The sequence below is a fragment of the Phaethon aethereus genome, assembly GCF_964289735.1.
Source record: "Phaethon aethereus genome assembly, chromosome: 3".
Classification (NCBI taxonomy): domain Eukaryota; kingdom Metazoa; phylum Chordata; class Aves; order Phaethontiformes; family Phaethontidae; genus Phaethon; species Phaethon aethereus.
The window spans coordinates 21,745,773-21,771,755 of NC_138576.1; the positions used below are offsets into that span (position 1 = coordinate 21,745,773).

Below are 25,983 nucleotides of genomic sequence, written 5' to 3' on the forward strand. Positions count from 1 at the left end.
CATAGGCAGGAGAACAGATAATAAGAGAAGAAAAAGAGGTGATTTTTTCTGAGAGCCAAATGCAAATTTAATTCCTCCGTAGCTCTCATTCTGCACTCCCAAATATCATAGAGCAAGTAGAAGAGCATCATTCATTAATAAATAACACCGCTCCCCAAAATTCCTTTGTCTATCTGTGCAAATGAAAGGTACTCAATGCACTTGGTGCAACCTAGAGAACAATACAACTCTCCCTAAAGCTCATTCCGGCTGACTAGTCAGGTGAATTGCTTCCCTATGATCCAGCAAGGAAGCAAAGGGACTCAAAATATTTTAATTGCAAGTGTAATTAAAACAAAAAAGAAAAGGAAATGCATAAGGATAAATAAACTGACCCAATTTCTATAAGAAATTATAAAAAAGTTATAAATTTGCCTTTATTTCCTAAGTCATTTTCTTTTTTGTTGCTGCCGCAAACTAAAATGAATAAATTCGTAAGAACTGTAAGAAACAATGCATTCGTATTAAAGGACTGTGTATAGGAAAAAGATGTATAATTAAAAAATGAAGCCAGATACCTAATAAATGCAAGTTATTGTTTTCTACTTGGCATATTAGCTGCATTGTGATCCTGCTGCACTTTTTTCTGAAAGATAAATAACAAAACCATAATCTTTTATCTGACCTTTCTTGGTCTTTGACTTCTTTTCAGTGGAAAAAGATTTGGATTTAGGCCAGCCCCACTTAAAAAAATTGAAGCTGTCTTCTTTGACAGTGTGTGAATATCAGATTAATTTTCTATGTTTTAAGTGAATACTTTTTAAACAAGTATTTGATGTCCCACAGTGGTAAATATTGTTCGTTTTTCATTTATTTAGCAGCTAGTAAGACTTTCTTTGTATTTTCAATGTCATATTTCCTTTCACCAGCTTTTGTTAAGTCACTAAGTTAAAAAAAAAATCCTAAATCCATATTTGATTTAAACTTTACTGGGAAATTAAACAAGTGTTTAATTTCTGTTCAGATGTTAAATACTAGAAGAAATAAGACTGCTGAAAGGATTATCAGTGACAGTGGGGATCAATACCACTAAGAGATAAGACTTTTAAAGATACCTTTATTCACTTTGTTAATGTCATAGTGAAAGTCCCAATTGACTCTAATCAGAATTAGAAAAACACAGCACTTTGGAACAGCTAAATCGAAATTAAGCAATTTCAATACTCAATATCAAAAGCATTTCCTTAACAATTCTATAGTACTGGAGTACGAAGATGTTATTTAATAGGTTTTTTCCAGCACCTACTGCTATGATTTCTGAGAGGTGTAATCAGAAACAGAAGATTTGGATTATTTTTCCCTGTGGGTGGAAAGGGGACAGTAACTTCATATATTATTAATTGAGAAAAAGGAGCACACTTATGTGCAGTGTGTTTATCTCATTTCATAATGGTGCTCAGCACAGCAACAGTCCAAAATTATTTAAGTGTAGCTAGCTGTGTTAATCTATTTTAAGCTTCTCTTCAACAAATAAATGTAAGACATGGTAACAATTACTTTCATGAGAGTAACCAGCGCTGTACCTCTAAGTGAGGTATTTTTTGTATTTATTACATTAATTACATTTTATGCATGTACATTACCAAATGATACACTGTGAATTTAAAGCCAATTTAATGTTATACTGCTTTCACATTCAATGAGAAAATAATGGATTTTCAGATCAAGGGTTGGCCAGAGTCTATGGGTATCACATGCTAAACCATTCCAATAGAAAATGTGTTGATCTGAAATCCTGAAAATTTTATTATTTAAAGTGAGCTACAGGATGATAAAAATGAAGAATAAAATCAAACTTAAGAATGATCAATATGTGTTTATACTGAATTGGAAGATGCCAGAGGAACATTAAAAAATAAAACTATTGAAGCTTTCAGATGCAGGGCATCAGTTCAATCTCAGTTCAATGGTCTAGTCACACACTCCACTGAAGTATCCATCAGAACTGCTTTTACTCTCAAGAGGATGTCCAGCCCCCTTTCTTGGATTATCTTTCCTTTTTGCCTTTATATGTTTGGGACTGAGTCATATCATTCTCTCACTATGGAACCAGGACTACTACAGACATTAAAGATTTAGCATTCTATTGGTCCCACCAAGACCTGAGCATCTTGTATTTTTTCTTTTTTAAAAACTGTACTTGGTGATGAAGTAGGCAATGTCTTTATTAAAGCAAAACTTTTTAATTTAGCAGATGAAACAAAGTCATCAAGGAAAACAAATATTTTAAAGCAATTTAGAAAATTCTAAGTGCCTGTTTAGTTTCATTTAAACAACTAAACTAAACATGCACTGTCAAAATTAAATTAGAGTTAAATTACATGAATGGACAGAAAATCATTATTTACTCTGGTCTCACGTCACTTATTAGAACATCACTTTTAGACAATTCAGGGAAGCTGGATTTTCAAACAAATGAAAACCTACTACATTCTCCCTTTGCATTGTAACGAACATATTATTCAATGGTGTGTTCAACAGGAATTTGTTTTATTTATGGTCTCTTTTCTTTCTGCCTCCAATTTCTCCAGAGAGCTAGCCTGGACATCTAAGGTATTTGGGGATCTAGGACAATATCTCTACAGTATTTTCTTCATCGTTTTGTAGTTAGAATCCTTCATGTAAACAACCTGTAATCACTAGTCTAGAGACCACCTCCTCTGAACGTTTTATGTTCCCCTCTGAAACTTCACATTGTGTTTAATAAACCACTTATAAGATACAGATGAATGTATTTGCCACTACCAATCTGTATAGTATTTGTCACAGTGCCCAAGCACAAAATAATTAAGTGTGAAGAGAGCACTTCAGTTCGTTTCTCCGTGTTCCAGAGAACCCTGTTAAAGTGCTCTACTGCAAACTGCTCTGATATTATAGGGAGGATGTATATAAATCCTGAATATGATATCATATAACACATAGAACAGATGCTTCACAGGAGAGATGATAAAGATACATCTCTCAGAGGCAAGCTAGCACCAGAACTGAAATGGTATAATCATATTAGGCAGGAGCAGCTTGATGTTAACATGGCTAAACTGCTGTCTATATGATATAAGCTAGTATCACCACAAAATATTCTATTTTGTCATGTGAATCTGAATACAATATTAGATCAAGTGTCTCTACATTACTGTTTTTCAGAACAGACATGTTGAATGACAGCTTGGTAAAACTGGCATAACAGTAATTCCTTACCTCTCATTCCTGCCCTTTCCTTTACATTGCATGCTTTTTGGAGCAGCATTTCCCCTCATAAATATATGTGCATTGTGTAATGTGGCATAGATCTGGCTGTGATTAGGAAGGTATATTACAACCGCAACACAAACTTACAAGATGCGATATTCAAAGTGAGTCAGATCTCCCCTACCATGGTGGCATTAAAAAGGGATTTAAATATCCTTAGCCTTACTGGGTAATACCATTATAGGAAATGTCAGTTCTGCTCTTCCTTTACCATAAAAATGAAAATATCTAATTAAAAAAAGTTGAAGCACTCACTAGTTGGTCGTTGAAACACACTTATCACCAGTTTTGAAGATCTGATCACAGCTCAGTTGCACTCAGATCTTAGTTTGATAAAAGTTTGACCACACACCTCCAGTGGACCATCTCAAAAGCCAGTCATTCCTACTCAGAATACTTTTGCATTTCACAATAAAAATCTGGCAATTTTTCATTTTGTTGCTGGTGAAGGGAGATCATGACTTTTTTACTAGGCTAGACATAAGGTAGATTGTTTTGCTTTATTTCATTTCCTGGTCATAGTGTCTGGTGCATACACAGTTCCTCATGTGACTATATCAAGCTTCAGAAAGATTAAGTACTGTATAAAAACAAGCTAGGACCTTAGTATTCCTCTTTTTTTACTTTCTTTTTCCCCACTTATATTTCAAACTTATGCACAGTCTTGTTTGTTACCTTGGAAACTAACTCTAAATTACTCTGTTACACGTCTACAAAACTCCAGCCACTTATTTATTTTTTTATAATGCGTAGAATTCAAAGTGTGTAATTCCCACAGTACAGTCATAATGATTATTGAAAGTTCTTATGGCACACCCATTCTAGCACTTAATAGGCATGAATTTATTAAAACATGCTAATACAGTCACAGGCAATCATCTGACCATAGCCCTGTTTTTTTTGCAGAAAGGATTTTGTCTGCAGAATGTTGCAGAATGCTGGACCCTGAGGACAGGTGGGGTTCTTCAGTAAGACAACAATACAAAGTAAATAAAGATAATAATTATCTGGATCATTAAAAATGAATAAGCATGAAAGCTTCTGTAGCTATGCACCGTTTCGACCCTAAGCACTAAGGTACAGGTATCAGCACAGAAAAGCATATTTGTATTTATTTATTTATCATATGTATCTATTATAGTTATATTATCATATAGATATATATATTTATAAGATGAAAACAACTTAAGGATTAGTTTAGAGCGACAGTGCTCAAAAAAATGCAAGGCTTGGGAGAAGTACAGTAAGCAGCAGACACTGACACCTCTGGCTGAGTAGGAAAGAAAAGGAAAAACAGAGGAGAGGAGAAGCCTTCAATCCATTCACTGGGCATTCCTTCTATAAAATTTAATCTCCAACTGAAAGACTACAGCTGCAATTTTTTAGGAGCTAAAAAAGTTTTGAGCATGAAGGTCCACATCCTTGTACAACTAGTATTTACATCTTCAATCTTCATTTTCAAAAGAGCAACATTGTCACCTACTAAGACATCCTATCTCCTTTGGCTTTGGTGATGAGTATTTTTCCTGGAGAAAGCTGCTTTTTTTTTTTTTTTTCCCCACACTACTGCAATTAATTCAATCATAGCTGTTCACCACAGAAAAAAGAACTGAATATCCTCTGGATTAAAGAAACAGACCTTTTTTCCCCCTAAAACCGCTTTCCTATTTTATTTCTTTCTTTTTTTCCCTTTCTTTCCTGTCATGCAAGTTTGCTTCAATAATTCAACTTTACATTATTTTCTGAATTGTATCTACATTTCAGCATCTCTAGCTGGACTAAATTCTACAGTACAATAATACAATTCAACAAAGTATGACAAAAGTTAACATGAGTTCATGTCTAAACAATGATTAAATATTACTGTGCTCACTCCTACAAGCTTCTCAGTTGCCTCAGAGTAAGAACCTAGAAGCCCAGGGCCACATGTTGGCTACTTTCCAAGTACAGAATTTTACAGTATATGCACTTAAAAATCAAACAAACATGCAAACAAGCTAACAATAGCAACAAAAAAATTAGGGTAGTTTTACAGTCCTACACTAGCTTTTTGAAGCTCAAAATGGGAAGAGAACTTACATAGCTTACACCATGCTTTTATTGTTCATTTGCTTACAGTGTTAGTTGAGTTTCCATTTAAATGTAAGCCGCTGTCAAAGAGAGGTGATGAAGCTCCACTGCTGTGATCACTGGATGGTCCAGGGGAACCTGGAAATCAGATCATGAAAAATAATTGCGTTCGTTAAAAATGTATGTGTATATCAGGCAATCTCTATTCCAGCTGTAAAACACAGGAAGAGTTTTTAATATATATCACCAAACCAAGGCAGAAGTACTACTTGCATTTTAGAATGACAGCCAATAAAATGTCCATATGCTATAATTCATGTCTAGAAAGGTAACTAGATGTCATTTTATAGAGGCTGTGCTCATGGGAACTACTTGTATGCTTAACTGTTTGCAGGATTAAGTCTTTTTCCACTGAGAATGAGATATTCAAAAACAAGTAAGAAATTCAGTTACACAAATCCCATTAATTTAATGAGTAAATTTCCTAGTGAGTGTTGAAAGTCTCACCTTAGAGTATAACCAAGAACTGTGTATCTAATAAGAAACTTTCAGGGAAGTACTAACTGTATACATACATACACTGTATTAATGGATATATCTTCTCTTAAAATGCCAGTTACTTTCAGGAAGGATGCAACTTCTCAAACTGAGAAATTAAAAGCAGTCATTCATCATGAAATGTTGATACTGTGTTAAAATATTAAGATTACACAGCTATATTCTTCAAGATATCTCTTCATTTAGCGGTTATGCATCATGACCCTGCTTTAGTAGTTAAAATGACTCCAGAAAAGTTTAATACTTTTACAACATACAATAAGGGTAACAGCACAAAGTCACATCATTGTGTAATTTTTGCTTAAATGTAAAACGTTAACATATAACGCCAATAATATACTATTACTGTCAGACAGCACTTGGTCTTATCAATAAAGCACATAAAATCAGAACCACAAAATCACAGAATCACAGAATCACTAAGGTTGGAAAGGACCTTCAAGATCATCAAGTCCAACCATTAATCCAGCGCCACCATGTTCCCTAAACCATGTCTTGAAGTGCCACATCCACACATTTTCTGAACACTTCCAGAGATGGCGACTCCACCACCTCCCTGGGCAGCCTGTTCCAATGCCTGACCACCCTCTCAGTGAAGAAATTTTTCCTAATATCCAATCTAAACCTCCCCTGGCGCAACTTGAGGCCATTTCCTCTTGTCCTATCACTAGTTACTTGGGAGAAGAGACCAACACCCTTGTCGCCACAACCCCCTTTCAGGTAGTTGTAGAGAGTGATAAGGTCTCCTCTCAGCCTCCTCTTCTCCAGGCTGAACAACCCCAGTTCCCTCAATCGCTCCTCAGAAGACTTGTGCTCCAGACCCCTCAGCAGCTTCGTTGCCCTTCTCTGGACACGCTCCAGCACCTCAACATCCTTCTTGTAGTGGGGGGCCCAACACTGAACACAGGATTCGAGGTGCGGCCTCACCAGTGCCGAGTACAGGGGCACAATCACTTCCCTGCTCCTGCTGGCCACACTATTCCTGATACAGGCCAGGATGCTGTTGGCCTTCTTGGCCACCTGGGCACACTGCCAGCTCATATTCAGATGACTGTCAACCAGCACCCCCAGGTCCCTTTCCCCCGGGCAGCTCTCCAGCCACTCCTCCCCAAGCCTGTAGCGTTGCATGGGGTTGTTGTGACGCAAGTGCAGGACCCGGCACTTGGCCTTATTAAACCTCATACAGTTGACCTCTGCCCATCGAGCCAGCTTGTCCAGATTCCTCTGCAGAGCCCTCCTACCTCCAGCAGATCAACACTCCCACCCAACTTGGTGTCATCTGCAAACTTACTGAGGGAGCACTCAATCCCCTCATCCAGGTCATCAATAAAGATATTGAACAAGACTGGCCCCAGAACCGAGCCCTGGGGAACACCGCTTGTGGCTGGCCGCCAGCTGGATTTAACGCCATTCACCACAACTCTCCAGGCTCGGCCATCCAGCCAGTTCCTCATCCAGCAAAGAGTAAACCTGTCTAAGCCACGAGCCACCAGTTTCTCCAGGAGAATGCTGTGGGAGATGCTGTCAAAGGCTTTACTAAAGTCCAGGTAGACAACAACCACAGACTTTCCCTCATCCACTAGGTGGGTCACCTGGTCATAGAAGGAGATCAGGTTGGTCAAGCAGGACGTGCCTTTCAAGAACCTATGCTGGTTGGGCCTGATCCCTTGGTTGTCTTGCACATGCCCTGTGAGCACTCTCAAGACCAACCGCTTCATGATCTTCCCTGGTACATAGGTCAGGCTGACAGGCCTGTAGTTCCCAGGATCCTCCCTCTGGCCTTTCTTGTAGATGGGCGTCACATTGAGAAGCCTCCAGTCTTCTGGGACCTCCCCTGTTAACCAGGTCTGCTGATAAATGATGGAGAGTGGCTTGGCAAGCTCCTCCGCCAGCTCTCTCAGTACTCTCGGGTGGATCCCATCAGGACCCATAGACTTGTGGGTGTCCAGGTGCTTTAACATGTCCTTAACTCCTTCCTCCTGGATTATGGGCGGGTTATTGTGCTCTCCATCCCCATCTTCCAGCTCAGGGGGCTGAGTACCCAGTGGATACCTGATCTGGCTATTAAAGACTGAGGCAAAGAAGGCATTAAGTACCTCAGCCTTGTCCTCGTCCTTGGAGACAATGTTCCCCGCCATGTCCAGTAAGGGATGGAGATTCCCCTTGCCTCTCTTTTTGTTGTTAATATATTTGTAAAAACATTTTTTTGTTATCCTTTACAACTGCGGCCAGATTGAGCTCTAGCTGGGCTTTTGCCTTTCTAATTTTGTCCCTGCTTGACCTAACGAGATCCTTGTACTCATCTTGAGTTGCCTTCTCCTTCTTCCAGAGGTGATAAACTCTCCTCTTTTCCTTGAGTCCCAGCAAAATCTCCCTGTTCAGCCAGGCCGGTCGCCTTCCCTGCCAGCTCTTCTTACAGCACATGGGGACTGCCTGCTCCTGTGCCTTTAAGATTTCCTTCTTGAAGGCTGTCCAGTCTTCCTGGACCCCTTTGTCCTTCAGGACTGTCTCCCAAGGGACTCTCTCAACCAGTGACCTGAACAGGCCAAAGTTTGCCCTCCGGAAGTCCATGGTAGCAGTTTTGTTGACCCCTCTCCTTACTTCACTCACAACTGAGAATTCTATCATGTCGTGGTCGCTAAGCCCAAGACAGCCTCCGACCACCACATCTCTCACCAGTCCTTCTCTGTTTGTAAACAGCAGGTCCAGCAAGGCATCTCCCCTGGTGGGCTCACTCACCAGCTGTGTCAGGAAGTTATCCTCCACACACTCCAGGAACCTCCTAGACTGTTTCCTCTCTGCCGTGTTATACTTCCAGCAGATGTCCGGTAGATTGAAGTCCCCCACAAGAACAAGGGCCAGCGAATGCGAGACTTCTGCCAGTCACTTATAGAATGTCTCATCTGCCTCTTCATCCTGGTTGGGTGGTCTGTAGCAGACTCCCAGCAGGATATCAGCCTCGTTGGCCTTCCCCCTCATCCTTACCCATAAGCACTCGACTTGGTCTTCACAATCTTTGATTTCTATGCAATCAAAACACTCCCTAACATACAGAGCCACCCAACCACCTCTCCTTCCTTGCCTATCCCTTCGGAAGAGCTTATAGCCATCCATTGCAGCACTCCAGTCATGAGAAGCATCCCACCATGTTTCTGTGATGGCAACTACGTCATAGCTGTCGCGCTGCACAGTGGCTTCCAGCTCCTCCTGTTTGGTGCCCATGCTGTGTGCATTGGTGTAGATGCACCTGAGCTGGGCTATCGATTTCAACTCTGGCACGCCACCCCTAGGCTCATCTCTAGTGAGCCTGGTTTTATCCCCTCCCCTCTTCAAATCTAGTTTAAAGCCCTCTCAATGAGGCCTGCCAGCTCATAAGCAAGAATCCTTTAGCCCCTTGGAGTCAGTTGCACTCCATCTCCTGTGAGGAGGCCCGGTGCCGTGTAAAATGCTCCGTGGTCAAAAAACCCAAAATTCTGACGACAGCACCAGCCCCTGAGCCATGTGTTGATCAGGTGTGCTTTTCTGTTCCTTTCAGTGTTCTTCCCTGTCACTGAAGGTATTGATGAAAACACTACCTGTGCTCCCGCTCCATCGACCAGTCGCCCCAGTGCTCTCAAGTCCTTTTTGACTGCCTTTGGGCTTCTTAGTGCAACCTCATCGTTGCCAACCTGCATGACCAACAGTGGGTAGTAATCAGTGGGCCGAACCAGACCAGGGAGTTTCCTGGTGACGTCTCTCACCCAGGCCCCAGGGAGGCAGCATTATATTCATCATCATTGGAAACTCATTTTTCCATCTGAAGAAGTCACCTTAAATTGCCTGTAAATAATTTCACAATAGGTCCGTCAAGTCTAACATCACAAAAGTCATTCTTATTCATTTATTTTTGTATGTATCTATTTCCCATATCTGGAAGATTTAGCAAAATGGAACTTGATTACGTAACAAAAGCTCATTTTCTCCATAACAGATCTCTGTCAGTTCAGTGTTGAGGTCTCAGAATTATAGCCTGATTTCTGAGGTTCCAGTATGTTGTCATTTGGAGTCTTTTCTGTACATTGTTAGATGATGTCAGCAGAAGGAACCGTTATGCTTTGCTTTTATGGGTCAGAGTGCTGACTTTAGTAGCCAGCTACATTTTGTAGCTATTATACAGGTACAGTAGACCACAAAAATCTATATTCAGACTCATAGATGACCACAGTGACTTGCTGGAACAGAAGATAATTTCTAATTTTTTTTAAACAAAAATAATGAAATCAAAAAGTTGGCATTAAATTCTCTACTGAAGAGACTGCCTGTTGGGGAATCCTACTGTCTCCAGCAGTAGACAACTATGACAGGTCCATGAGTCAATCAGATTCTTAAAGTGGAATTATACCACATCTTCAGCAATTTGAGCATATCAAAATACATGAATTTAGGTATTTTTAAATCTCTAAATCCAGTTTTTACCATACTACAAAATACTACATTAGAATAAGATTTTTTTTTTTTAAGTAGAGAAAACTGACATCCATCAAGGGAAAGCTAAGAGTAAAAGGACAATTAAAGAGCAAATTTCCCTCCTCCCACAGTGTCCCTGCAGATTTGCTTTTCAGTTCAGCAGCTTTCTTTGGTTTTCTGGGTCACAATGAACTACTCATCTTCTCTCAGGGTAAGCCACTTCCACCGATTGATTGCAAACAAGTTCACAAGTCTTTTAGTCTGCTCCCTGCCTATTCTGCCTCACTCACTCATGAACTACTCCTCCTACTCCTCATTCAGCATTTTAGAAGCTCCCACTCTATATCCCAACTGCTTTCATGGAAGGTGCAGTGCTCTCTTCTCTCCAAGGAGCTGTTTGCCTCCCCACATGGCAGCCTTAGAGCAATCAGGTAGTCTTTCCTCCGGGTTCTTAGAACAAAACACAGTATGTGTACACACGATATACATGACACAAAATATACTAACACATAGTAAATCTTGTACTCTCTGCTACTGTAACCTTGCCCAAGTAGATGAGACTCCAAACCAAGTGTTAGCTACCCGTCCAAACTCTGGAACATTAGAATCACAGAATCATAGAATCATAGAATCTTTGGGTTGGAAGGTGCCTTTAAAGGTCATCTAGTCCACCCCCCCCACAATGAGCAGGGGCAGCTTCAACTAGATCAGGTTGCTCAGAGCCCCATCCAACCCAACCTGGAATGTTTCCAGGGATGGGCATCTACCACCTCTCTGGGCAACATGTGCCACTGTTTCACCACCCTCATGGCGAAAAATTTCTTCCTTAAATCTAGTCTAAATCTACTGTCTTTTAGTTTAAAGCCCCTACCCCTTGTCCTATCTCAACAGGCCCTGCTAAAATGTCTGTCCTCCATCTTTCTTCTAAGCCCCCTTTAAGTACTGAAAGGCCGCAATAAGGTGTCCCAGAAACCTTAGTTTTTGAAAGGCTATCAAAACAAAGTGCAAAATAAAACATCTGTTACAGGTAACTCCCCCATCCATGACCACAATATGGTATCCTGATGGGTACTGATGCCAGAAAACAGGTATTTGGTATGTTGTGAGATTTCCAGCAATCATTATTTCCTAGCTCTCCTCTTATGTCACCCAAATCATAGTTAGACATCCAGCCTATGATAAATGCAAACCCACACTATGACAGGCTTCATCTGTTTAATTTGTTTATTCTTAGATGTGGCATTTTTGTTCTTTTGAGAAGGTGGGTTCAGGAAGGATCTTGTGGGAGAGAAGATCTTTGCCTGATCTTTAGCTCAGCAGTAGCTGAGTATGCTCAAAAAACCCCCAAACTTATCCTGTAAAGTGAGAAGGGGTCAGAGAGAGAGAGCAAGGGTATAGGAGTCTGCAGTTCACAAAAGAGACTGATATGCCCCTGGGGGTAGCAAGAAAAGGACAGGCAGAACTCCAAGGTGAAGGAAAGAAACTTTGTAAGGATCACAGGGGATTTTGCAGAGCTAGCAGTAGCTCAGGAAATTACCACACTAGCTGACACTAAACTTGAAGCAAGAACTCATTCACAGTGGTACAGGTAGGAGTTGTTTATAAATCCTTTTATATTCTTTCTGACAGAATCACTGAGATTTTTCAATTTAAAAAGTTAGGTATTCTATTACTTATTTTAATAAAGCCTGGATTTTATTTTTAACTTTAAAAACCTTAAGCTTTCTAGACCTAGAAAGGTCTCTATTAAAGTTCTGGTCAATTCAGAGTCCCATCAACAGGTGGTTGTTTATTTCAGTCAGTGAATTACACTAAATCATTAAATTACAAACAAAATCCCCAAAATGCAGGACAGCAGATCAATGTACAGCAAGCAGTCAGCAAGACTTTATCCTTTACAACAATTTGTTTTATGATCAACATTACTGAATGATACTGGACTCCTCTTGTATAGAAATAAAATCTCATTTACCTAACTTGCTAATTATGTCACAGACAACCTCCAGTAGATGAAAAGCCCATTCCAAGACAACCACAAAATTAAAATAAAAGGAAACACTCCTGGTGATTTTTAATTAAACTGCAAGCTTTGCAACTTCAGAATATTCTGATAATTTGGTATAACTATCAAAAAGAAAAATTCTGAAGAAAGCCTGTTTTAGCATAAAATGTCCTGAAAATGTCTTTGCAGCAATGAATCTTACCTAAAAGGATCCTACAAGCCCTGCTCAGCTCTGGGATGGGTAATGGACTGAGCTGCAGAGAATCCTTAATGATAATGCCCAAGAGCTGATGCCACAACTATTCTGTAACAGGCTAACAAAGAACCCACATAACCACTAATAACTTCCTGACCCAATTCCAAAACCCCAAATGCCTTCCTTTCGTTTCCAGAAAAACAAATCTATCCTCTCTCTAGATGACAGTGACCTTAGAGCAAACCAGAGACCATGGGATGAGGAACAATCCTAGTCACTGAGCCAGACAACTCAATGAAGCAGACAGTTAATGATTGCATTAACTGACAGTTAAAATATTGCATTCTGCAGTATTTTATAAAATTGCTGATCAAATTCCCATGGCAAAGAATATCTGCTGGCATAATTTAATTTACTATTATGGACAGTCTCATAATAGTCTAGTAAGGGCCAAGAGTCCCAGGAAGCTGTGAAAGAGACAACGATCAATACTGCCATACCACCCTGGGTTAGGACCTCCTCCAAACACAGAAACAAGCATTGTCTCATCCATAAGTGCCAGTTAATCAGTATCCATGTCTAAACCCATGCCAAATCCTGTATTTGTTGCTCACAATCCATGAAAGAGTGAAGCAACAAGAAAGATGTGGTAAGAACTGTGGGCAGGTATTTCCCTGTTGTGACATCTTGTGCTTTTGCTAGCCATGGCTTGAGATAGCGTATGGAAGGGATGGAAGAGGTATGAGAAGGAAGCAGCGGAAGCAGATGCTACTCTTGATGATGTACTTATAAGAAATAGTATTAATAACGGTTAAGAGGAAAAGACAGTATGGTTGCATTTGAAGTGAACACAAGTTCACTTGTGTTATATCAGGAGAGGTTTAGACTAAATATTAGGAAAAATTTCTTTACTGAAAGAGTGGTGAAACATTGGAACAGGCTGCCCAGGGAGGTGGTGGAGCCACCGTCACTGGAAGTGTTCAAAAAATATGTGGACGTGGCACTTTGGGACATGGTTTGGGGGCATGGTGGTGTTGGGTTGATGGTTGGACTTGATGATCTTAAAGGTCTTTTCCTTATATTTCCTTAATATTTCTGTGATTCTGTGATCTCACTTATTGAGCTTAGTTTCAGACTGTATTGGATGGCTGCACAGAACATCCTGGAGAGGAGCACGTGAGCTCTGTGCTGATGCCTAGGTTCAGTTCATAAGGGTCATTTCTTAAGCTTCTCAGCTTTCTGATCATACTTAGCAAGTCCTTTTCTTGAGCATGTACTATAGGACTGAAGGAGTGGGATCACGCATGGGACTGGGCAGGGTTAGTAGAATGCTTGCCAAAGATTTCCTCATGCTCTGCATAAAGGAGGCAGGTCTAATAAGCTGCCCAAAATGGAGGCTATTTAGCTACAGAAGTTTTGCATTCACCTCTGGTCACACAGAGATAGAAGATGATCTGGTCTCCCTGCTAATCACTGCTTTCTCTTTCCAGAAACAGTACTTTATGGAAGCTGTACCATGATCTCAGCTTCCCAGACAGGGATGGCTGCAGTGCCTCCTGCTGAGAAAGGCAATGCAGGAGTCAGCTAAGTTCCTCTTCTCTCCCACGATGTTCTAAGAGGGCACCACTATTTCTATGCCTGCATGCACTCCTTGTGAAGGTGGCAGCTGTCTCACATAGAGTGTTGTGGTGGATTGACCTTGGCTGGATGCCAGGTGCCCACCAAAGCTGCTCTATCACTCCCCTTTCTCAGCTGGACAGGGGAGAGAAAATGTAACAAAAGACTCCTTGGTTTGAGATAAGGACAGGGAGAGATCACTCACTAATTACCGTCATGGGCAAAAAAGACTTGACTTGGGGAAATTAGTTTATTACCAATCAAATCAGAGTAGGGTAATAAGAAATAAAACCAATTCTTAAAACATCTTCCCCCCACCCTTCCCTTCTTCCCGGGCTCAGCTTCACTACTGATTTTCTCTACCTCCTCCCTGCAAGCAGTGCAGGTGGACAAGGTCAGTTCATCACACGCTGTCTCTGCCACTCCTTCCTCCTCGTCAGGAGGGCTTGCACACTCTGCCCCTGCTTCAGCATGGGGTCCCTCCCATGGGAGACAGTCCTCCATGAGGTTTTCTAATGTGAGTCCTTCCCACGGGCTGCATTCTTCACCAATGGCTCCAGCCCGGGTCTCCCCACGAGTGCCGTCCTTCAGGGACAGACGGCTCCAGCCTGGGCCCTGCAGGGTCACAAGTGCTGCCAGCAACCCTGCTCCAGCCGGGGCTCCTCTCTCTCCCCACGGGGCCACAGGTCCTGCCAGGAGCCGGCCCCAGCGCGGGCTGCCCACGGGGTCACGGCCTCCTTCGGGCATCCCCCTGCTCCGGCGTGGGGCCCTCCCCGGCTGCGGGTGCAGATCTGCTCCCCCAGGGAGCTCCATGGCCGCAGGGGCACAGCCGGCCTCCCCGTGGGCTTCCCCAGGGGCTGCCGGGGACCCTCTGCTCCGGCGCCTGGAGCCCCTCCTGCCCCTCCTGCTGCTCTGGGCTGGGGGCTGCAGGGCTGTTCTCCCCCATGTTCTCACTCCTCTCTCCGGCTGCACTTGCTGTTGCCGTTTTTTCCCCCCTTCTTAATTCTGTTTGCCCAGAGGCGCTACCACCATCACTGACGGGCTCAGCCTTGGCCAGCCGCGGTCCCGTCTTGGAGCCGGCTGGTGTTGGTTCTCTGTTGGACAGAGGAGGAACTTCTGGCATCTTCTCACAGAATCCATCTCTGTAGCCCCTCCGCTACCAAAACCTTGTCACACAAACCCAAGAGAGGTGTGTACTGGATTTAAATGGCAAAGTTTTGTGGGGAAAGGTGGCTTCAGGGGTGGGAGATAGTGAGGGGCTGCCCTGTGCTGGACACAGCCGATTCCAGCCAGTTCCAGCGGACCCACTGCAGGGCACAGCTGAGCCACTTAGCCAAGATGGTAGCACCTTTGGGAAACTATTTGAGAAAGGACAAAATGCTGAACAGTGGAGAGAGGAGTGAGGAAAAAAGTGTGAGAAAAAATCATACGAACCTCAAGGTCAGTGAAGAAGAAGGGGCAGGAGGTGCTCCAGGTGCTGGAGCAGAGATTCCCCTGCAGTCCATGGAGAGACCATGGTGAAGCAGGTATCTCCCTGCAGCCAATGGAGGACCACATTGGAGCAGACACCCACACGGCAGCCCACGGAGGACCCCATGCTGGAGCAGGTGGATGTGCGCTGAAGGAAGCTGCAGCCTATAGGGGACACATGCTGGAGCAGATTTTTCTTGAAGGCCCATGGAGAGGACCCATGCTAGAGCAGTTTGTAAAGGACTGCAGCCAGTGGGAAGGACCCAAGCTGGAGCAGGGTAAAAGTGTGAGGAGGAAGGAGTGGCAGAGAGGAATCCCGTGTACTGATCCCAATCCCTCATTCCCCATCCCCCTGTACCACTTGCAGGAGAGGTAGAGAAGTCAGGAATGAAGCTGAGCCTGGGAAAAGGGGTGGGGGGGAGGTGTTTTTTCAGTTTATTTGTCTCTGTTTCTCATTGCCTGAATCTATTTTAATAGGCAATACATTTAATTATGTTTCCCCAAGTTGAGTCTGTTTTGCCCATAACGGTAATTAGTAAGTGATCTCCCTGTCTCTGTCTGGATCCAAGAGCTTTTTCATTCTATTTTCTCCCTATGTTTTGTTTGAGGAGGGGGTGTGAGAGTGCGGCTGGGTGGGAGTTTGACTCTTAGGTAAGGTTAACGGACCACAAGCGATAGAGTCCAAGTGTGTACGTGATGTCTATCAACAAGACAAGATAAAATTGCTTGTAGGACTGTCATAACCACAAATGAATATGGCCAACAACACAGAAACTACTGATAAGACCAAAATCATGCCTAAGATTGAACACAGTTATCCAAGGCATTATAGACATTAGTCTGTGGTTGTCTGGTGACCTGGGATAGAAAAGTAGGAAGACAAAATCTGAAGTTTCATTGTAAGGAACACTGACCAGACAAAGATCTCTAAATGTAAACATAAGATTTCTTCAAATTCAGATGCCATTTTCAAATGGAAGTTATACACAGTAAGAATGGAAATAACAGTTTTAGCATGAAATGTATAGTTTAGCTTAGTAGAGGCCTGTCAATTTTGCTTTTAATAGATGTAAGTATCTGGACGAAATGACAGATGCTCTTCTAACAGCAAGAGCTAGACCTGTGAGACCTATATTTCTGCTGAAATCAAGAAAAAACAAGTACATAGTTGAGCCCAATTTATGTAAAACCCCAAAACAAGACACATTTGAAATCTGTTTTGTTTAATTTGGAAAGAGAACCATACGTAAGATAAACTTGTGCAAAATTATTTGGCTGTTTAAGTTAGGTGATACATTATTTACACTTTTCTTCTTGCAACATTGATTTCAAGTGAGTATCTTGTGTATTTGTATTTGCTAGCCAGAATAACCAAAAATTTCCCTCATCTGTATTGTTCATAAACAATTTACTATTGTTGCTGTTAAACTACTTAGTTGTCACAACATCATTCTGCTCTCTGAAAAAAATGATCAAGATATCGAAGTAATTTATGAAATATACACAATTAGTGTTATTCATTTATTTGGTAAGTGTCCTGAAAGTACCTTTCAGTGTGAATGCATGATTCAAATGTTTGCAATCAAAATTTTACTGTATTCAGGCAAAGTTTCTGTAGAAAAACTTTCAGATATCACCCATGATTGTAGTGCATTTCAATGAGTTTTTCAGTTTTATTTTGAATAAAGTATACAGAAGCAGTCATGCAATATGGATTAGATTCTTGTATCTTAAGAAATAAAGTACACACACAATTTTCTATTTCTTCCAGTAAAACACTCAAGGATTTAATTCCTACTTCTGTCACTGTCATTTTATTATAAGAATACAAATATAAGAATATAAGAAAACAAATTACTCCTATCCATTAATTTTCTCTTACCTAATGGGAGCTTTAAAAATGATGGAGCTTCCCTGAGGTACTGAACAGTAATGGTAACTTCATCACCAGCATTTCGCAGTAGGTGTACCTGTCAATGCGACAAATAATAGCTACTTTAAACCAAAGAACCACCAGTCATGGAAAGCACATTACTTACAATGAAATCAACATCTCTGTGGATCTATAATAAACTCAGTATGAACATTTCTGACTAGGAATGAAGAACATCCTGAGGGTCAAGCCTCACCAACAATGGAAAAGAGTAGACAAGACCACTGGAACAACCTGAAAAAATAATTTGGTGGGCAACCTCATTTTATATACCAGCTGAACACAACTTCTACAAACAAATTGATTTTATAAAACTGGCATAGGGTAGTAGGGAAATATGTGCTTATGTAGATGTAATACATTAATTGTGTGTGTTTACACATAAACATACATATAAATATATATTAAAACACCACATGTATCTAGATCTTAAGCATTTGGTTTGATTCAGTTAGATGACACATTAAGTACATTTCTTTCTCTCAAATATAGTCTTGATTTTTGTGACTGTCTTAATTATCTGTAAGTATTTGCTAACCAGAAGAGAACACATATACACAAACTATATATGTATAGACAAATGTATTAAAACATCAGAATGTCATTAATGGCGTCGCACACTACTGCATAAGGAGCTTTTTTAAATGCAGAACTTCAAACGTCTTTGATGGAACTCAATTCCTATTACAGGGCAGAGGTGTCATATCCACGACACTCAGGAAACATATTGCATTTGGTTTCTACGTGGCCTGCACACAAGGTCCGCAGCCCTGATCCCATTTGTCAGAAATGGATGCTAGTGCCTGCGGCCTCTAATCTGAACACAACCAGAACATGCATGTATCAAGCAGAAAAGTAACTAACTGCAGCAAACTAACTCCTATAGATGTATTTACTGGTCTAATGTTGTACTTGGAGGAAGCTGGTGGTTATATTGCTTCAGGCCACTATTTTAGCACTATGCCACATTGGCCAATATCATGAGATGCAGGATTACCTCAAAAACTATAACTTTTCCTTTTGTGCACCTGAAATAATGTTTACACCTGCTTACAACTACATGAAAACATCAAGCTTATGCCTGATGGATATGAAAACCCAGAACAGGAGAAATGAAGTAAACAGTCACAGAGGCAAAGAATTTTAGGCTATAAAAATATTCCGGAAAAGAGTGAGCAAGAGAACTGACCATAAAAACCCCAACACGAACACTGAAGAAAACAGGGACATGTTCTGATTTGGTTGATTAAGTGAGCAGACACAGGAATCACCTATATAAAGTACTGTTGCTGAAAGCTTACTGTTTGCTGTACCTGTAAAATCCATATAATGACTTCCATTGCTAACAAGCTGCAGTAGCACTACTGGCCACAGATCAGTCCCTGTGAGGGAATGATAACGTTTTGCACTCATTAGGTTAGGAAATCCAGCTCTGCAGGGGAGAAGCAAGAGCTCAATAAGGTCAGAGAAAGCACATGACAGGGAGTCTGTTCAGATTAGAGAGCATGAGGAACGAAGGTCCAGAAGCAAAGGGGTAGGGGAGGCAGAAGAGAAAGAGATTTAAAAAAAAAAAAAGGAAAGAAAGGAAGAAAGCAGCTTAAGCAAGCTTCCCAGAAAGGACGTGCATTTATTTTCAAGTTCTTCTTTCCTGATGGACAGAATCCTCCCTCCCCAGGGCCCCATTTCTCTGCTCTTCTTGTTCTCTACTCAAGCAGTTTTACTTTTTTTTCACAGGCTCAATCCACATTTAAATGATTTACTACCAAAAATACAAGAGCTAGTGATAGCTACTCACCTCCAGTACTCTGATATGAGGGGTTCTACTCAAGTCAAAGATTTTTTGGACAGCTGACTACACGAGGACCTGAGGTCTCATTGTGGAAAACAACATTGTGGAAAAAAAATATTATGATGACTGATATCTGACTAAACCCTCTCAGGATGACCACAAAAGGAATAACCAGGAACTGAAGCACAGCAAAATTAGAATGCTTCTTTAAGGTCATACCAGAATGTATCAGGACTGCAAAGCAAACCAATGTGTCTTGAGTTCTAACGTATAAGAACAACTATGTCCCCTGAAATCCGCTGCCCCTTATTTCTTGCAATATTTTAGACATTATTTATTCTTACTAAGGACTGAAGAAGATTGGTACCTGTGCTACTCCTACCCTACTGTTACAAAGATAGTTCTTCCTTTTATCTGAAGATAAAATACAAAATATATATACGATATATATAACAGTCTATTTTATATAAATTAAGGCCTCTTATATATGTTGAAATAAACTAATATATATATGTATTAAAAACTTTTAGTCAAGATTCAAATATCACATTATTGTTAAATACTTCTGAAATTCTGCAGTAGCTGGATGCTTTGTTTTAAATTTAGCACCTGATTTTAACGATTCTGTTTTTCTACATTATCTTTAATCATAAATTCTAGATTATCTTTAAGTGAGATGAAGTTGGATAGTTTAAATTTAAATAAACTAAATTTAACTAGAATAGAACTAGAATATTAAAATAGAACATTTGTTTTGTGGATTTAGACCAACTACTTTGCACTAAATGCTCAGAAGCTACGAAACCTATGTCAGCTCACATAAACTTTTCCTCAAAAGTAATGCTTTAATATTAGGTTATTTATAAAGACCTATAATCACATAATATTTGGATGCACCAGCAAGATTCAAAATGAATATTCCTGAATATAGTTCTGTTTTGGAATACATCCATGATGAGTAGAATGGGAGCGAAAAAAAACCAAATGTGTTATAGAACTCCATTATCATTCTGTCATACATAGCTGAGCTACATATATATACATATATATACACATATACACACACACATATACAGGTTATGGCTGCTTTGTTCAAAAACTGAAACAGACTCTTATAATAGTCATATTGAACCATGCGTGAAAACACAGTTCAGAGTTTTTGTACGTATTTCATATATAAGTATATCTCTATATAAACTGATCTAGAGATGAAAATCTCTAGCCTATTATAAAAATTGAAGAAATCCTTTTATATGTTTAAACTAGACTTCAGACACTTTTCTGTCTCTGGTTGATGAACTTGTCTTCCCAAACTTCATTAATATCCACCCTAGGTCTTGAAACGAATTGAATGTTCTCCTCCTAGCCCAGCCACAACACCTAATGACTTTGTACCGCTTGTGCTAAACTACCTTGCAACGGAGCCTTCACAACTACATAAAACCCTTTTAAATGTGACCAAAATGTTTATAAAAGACAGTAGATCCTTTTCTTTGCCACACTGTACTGACAGAACCACTGAGTTTTGGAGTCATTGACCAGCAAAGCTTGATCGGAAATATTTAGAGTTAACAAATAATGAATTAATTTATTCTCTTTAAAACAAACATAATTAGTTATGAAATTACATGTAAGAACTTGAAGCAGCAGATGGGATTCACTTTCTAATCTTGCACCTAATCAGGTAGTGAATATTATTATAATTTAGAAAAATAATTAGTTATTTAACTTCATGACCCCTGCATGAAAGTTGATTTGGTCCCAGAATTGGAAAGATGCTTGGCCTGAAAAAAAAAAATTAGGCCAAGTGCATGTGGCTGCAAAAAATTCAACAACTAAATATCCTGCAGGCATCCGCACTGACATCTGCAGCGTATAGAGGGTAACAAATGCCCTGATTTGAAATTAGGAGGGCAATGCACATTACTTGTACCTGTACGGGGTGCAGGTGCCCAGGCGCTGGCAGCAGGGGCTGCAGGGGGTCTCTGTGAGGAGCGGCCGGGGCTGCCCCACGCCGGACACAGCCGGTTCCAGCCGGCTCCAACCCACCCACTGCAGGGCACCGCTCGGGGCAGGGGTTAGAGGATTCGGGAATGAAGGAGTGAAGTTGAGGCTTGGAAAAAGGATGGGGAGAAGTTGTTAGTTCAATTTTTTTGTCACTGTTTCTCACTATCCAAATCTATTTTAATTAGCAATAGAATTGATTAATTTTCCCCAGGTCCAGTCTATGTTCCCTGTGATGGTGATTCGTAAACGATCTCCCTATCTTTATTTTGACCCATGAGCTTTTTCATCCTATTTTCTCCACAATCTCCTGTTGAGGAGGAAGAGTGAGAGAGCAACTGGGTGGGCATTTGGCTGCTGGCCGAGGACGACCCACCACCATGGGTTCAAGACAGGTTTACCAAAAAAAAAAAAAAGAAAAATAAAATTTAAAGGAAGAAGTGCAGCTATGCTATCCACGTAGTCTAGGTACAGTGAATCCAGCTTGGGCGCAACAATGTTGAAAAAGTGACATGGTAGGAAGAGAAAAAGACACCCAATGTATTCTCTTCCAAGAAAAAATGTCAGAAAGTCAGTATCAGGGTAGGAGGAGGTCATACGAGATCCTGTCACAGAATGCTACTGTATCTTGTGATACCATTTTACTTGTCATTGTGTGGTAAATATATTAGTAACGCAGACTTTAGCTTACCATCAGTGTAGCATCAGTATTTTGTAAAGTCCAATAGATTATTTCAAAACCAACAAATCTATAATACAGTCACAATACTGTACTGAAATATGTAATGGGAGGAAACATAAACCAAATAAAATTAATACTGAGAACTCTCCTTATTTACAACTGGCTTTTTAGAAAAGCTACAAATGTGAACCATTTTAATTCTTTGACTTTGGAACTACAAGGAAGAATTTTGACTTCCTAGTAGATATAAACATTTTGAAGAAAACTTTTGAACACAGCATAAGAACTATGTTTCCTCTCAGTGAAGCAAAGTATGTTTGCACACAAACATTTATATTTGTGAAGAGATGAGAGAAGACAGCATGACAGACATACTGCCTAATGTACTTTTGGAAGATCTTAGTCAACTGTTATAAAGATATATTCAATCCAAAAACTGTATGGAACAAAAAACCTCAGTAGATTAGAAACTGTTGCGGAGCGTGAAATTTGATTTTTATTTCAAATCATATTTTGAAAAGGAAAGAACTCTAATATTAATGTATTGGTTTAAAATTATCAAGCAGAAATACCTTATACTGTATCATACTCTCCTGAAGCTACTTTGCCTTCTTTGATATTAACAGTATGGAAGGTCACTAAATAATGCACTGCTCTGTGGCACTGAAGCTTTTGCACAAGCCCAGTAAATCCAAAAAGACAAATCCAGTAGCTTTGAAGTAGCATTCCCTGTTGCACTGTTGCCTTACTGTAATATTAATATAAAAGGAGAATTGTAAAAATGAGTGGTTTTTTTTTAAATAGTTCATTAAATACATTTACTGCAGCTAACTGTGTGTGTGTATGCACTTGTGTGTTCATATGTATGAAGGAGAAAAGGGCATCAAAGGAAACGCCTGCTTTTCATGCTGGCTCTTAACTTGCAGATTTTGCATGTCTCTAAGTGCATTCATCAAGCAAGGGTTTATTATGCTGCTCTTTGTCACATGCATTTCTCAAGAATAGAACTGAGAGAATGTTAAAAATACAAATAGGAGCTTCTAGATCTCACCTAGCTAACCACAGTCCCGAGCCTGCAGAGAACAATATGACTCATATTTTAGGAAAACCAAATGACCTTTGTTGCCTCATTTGCACTGTCAACACCCATTTTAGGAAAACCCTATGTAGCTAACTCAGGCAGGCAAATCAATGGCACAATTCATAGCTGTTGTGCACTCTTTAAATTCTGGTGCCTTGTGTTTACTGTGGCTTGCTCTAAACCTTCAAACATACCTGATCATTAATACTCACACCGCTCAGAGATTGAGACAGGGTTTTGTCTGTTTGAATCAGGTTCTGTCTTATTATAGATCAGAACTGTATCAGCAATTAAAATTGAAAAGGAGCATGTCTTTGATGAATGAATTCACCCATATGGCCCTTTAGGTAAGAGCTATTCCAAGAACAGAAGTCACATAATTTAACTTTGGCCATTTAAAAGATTCAGCTCTAAAGTAGTTGTCAATATTTTTCCTAGAAATCAGTAAATATCTTAGGATTAAAAGGAATCATCACCCGCAGGTGTTTAATCTCTAAATAAAGAGAGTATGGATGATAACTTTACACTTTAAACATTCAAAGTTAGATGAAATGAATCCTACCTTGCATTTATAGTTGAAAATTTAAGGTTAAACACATAACTCAGACTAAAAGGCTGAAGCAAAAATTCTGATGTAAAAGGAAGTGAAACTCCTAATAAATGTCTGATCTTGAAGTACACGCATTTCACAAAGAAAACACTTGAAATTCACATGAATTGCAAATCTTGGGCTTGACAAGTACCTGGATGGAAGATTATGTACAAGCCTGTACTGCAGCAGGCAACCAACCAAGAAGTTAGAGTCATAGAGTCATAGAAAGTTTTGGGTTAGAAAGGAACTTTAAAGGTCATCTAGTCCAACCCGCCCTGCAGTGAGCAGGGACATCTTCAACTTCATCAGGTTGCTCAGAGCCCTGCCGAGCCTGACCTTCAATGTTTCCAGGGATGGGGCATCTACTACCTCTCAGGGTAACCTGGGCCAGTGTTTCACCACTCTTATCATAAAAAAATTTCTTCTTTAGATCTAGTCGAAATCTACCCTCTTTTAATTTAAAAACATTATCCCTTGTCCTGTCACTGCAGGCCCTGCTAAGAAGTCTGAAGTAGATCATAACACATAATAGCAAAAAACCCAATGAAATCTAGAGAACAAAAAGTTTTAAAAAATTCTAAAATCCTCAGAATGAAAAAGGAACAATAGTACTGAACACTTAAAATGCCTCCTAGACTAAAGCATATTTGGAAGTTTTTTTGGAAACTTGGTGGTTTCAGCTCAACTCATATGAGTAGAACTGAAAACTCTGGTATTGTGCTTTTATGAGCATGAGTAGGCAAGGAAGATGCATGAAAACAGAGACGTCATAGTACAATTAGTCTTTAAAATGGCAGCGGAATCTAAGTGGCTTTAAAAAAGAGTTTATACAATTAAAATGGGATTGCAAACAGTATTGGAAAAGCATGAAGCAGAATTAAATTAGTTCAAGAAATAATGATTTCTTGACACTTGTCTCTTTTCCATTGGTCAATTATGAAGTGTTTTCGAATAAATACTTCTGATTCTTATCTTTGTAGCTTTGTAGTACTCAATGAGCAATACTCTCTTCCTTAATGCTTAATTGGCTACTCCAAAAAAAGCATCGGCATCTGAACAATTTATACAGATATGCTAGGAAAATGACAGTCAATTTATTATTCTCAGTGACTGGCAATGCTCTTCCAGTCTTTCAATTTTTACTTAGGTATCTTATCCTATAATTAGAACTAAAATTATTTTTACAGAAACCTATCATAGATATCCTGCATAATTATATACCATGACTCAAGTAACTTTTATTTATACTTCTCTACTTTACCAGTACTATTCTTTGACATTTGTGTGTGTGCCTGAAGAGATCTGTAGCTCTCATAGTCATTGAGGAAATCACAGAATGAATTATACAATGTGGTATAATATTGCTAATGAGGCAACCCACTTCTTTTTTGAAAATCTGTCCATGCTGTACATGTTAGTAGCATTGTGGTTTTATTTCCTCAGATTGTGATGAATAATTAGCTTAAATGATTAGCTTTCTATATGGCTACTGGAAAATAATCCACATATATATATTTAAAGGGATACATTTCTATTTCACTCTGGCCTTTTTCTAGAAGAGCAGGAAAGATTCAGGGCATTAGTTTTGTGACAGATCCTTACTGTAATGTTCTGTCTTTATGAATGCATCAACTTCTTTTTCTTTCATGCACACTGAGCCTTAGAATATTATAATTAACTATTTCAGAAGACCATCAGTAGCCTGCAGAATATATGCACATGCCCAAACATAAAGATACACATAAGAAAATCTATAAAGTAGGTAATCACTATCATGACTGATTTATTAGTGGTCTCTCACCTCTGTTTATTCTACCATTTTTATCTGATCATTAGACGAATGCTTATATTACTACAATTTTGAGAAATTTTATTCTACCTGTAATTTTGCAAATATATAATATAGCCTTTATTTTAATGAAATAAAATTTTAGAAGATGGGACAAAGCATGGGAGAAAAGTGGTGAAGTAAAAACTTATTTTTATGAAGTAGTTTTGTCCAGAATGTTGTCAGTGCTACAACATAGCAACAATAATGACACAGTACTGCGCTGTTACTAACACCACCCATAGATAAAAGTATTTTACTCTCATCCCTTTACTGAAATGTAAAGCCCTCAAGCAACAAAAAAAAGACGGAGTTGACCAGCATCAGACATGTATGGACACTTCATAATTTTCTAATTACCCAGAAAAATGCAGAGAATAATGTTGAATTTACCAAGAATGCTAATAATGATCTCTTCCAAAGTGAA

General features: G+C 39.7%; 1 protein-coding gene across 1 annotated transcript in view; it reads right to left on the reverse strand.

Moving 5' to 3' along the window:
- SNTG2 (syntrophin gamma 2) overlaps positions 1-25,983 on the reverse strand; it is a gene marked incomplete at its 5' end in the record, with an annotated part of 308,679 nt that overhangs the window by 97,825 nt on the left and 184,871 nt on the right. The window contains 2 exons of the mRNA XM_081997695.1: positions 5,405-5,496; positions 17,530-17,617. Of these exons, the coding sequence (XP_081853821.1) occupies positions 5,405-5,496; positions 17,530-17,617 (180 nt within the window). The remainder of the gene's footprint in view (positions 1-5,404; positions 5,497-17,529; positions 17,618-25,983) is intronic.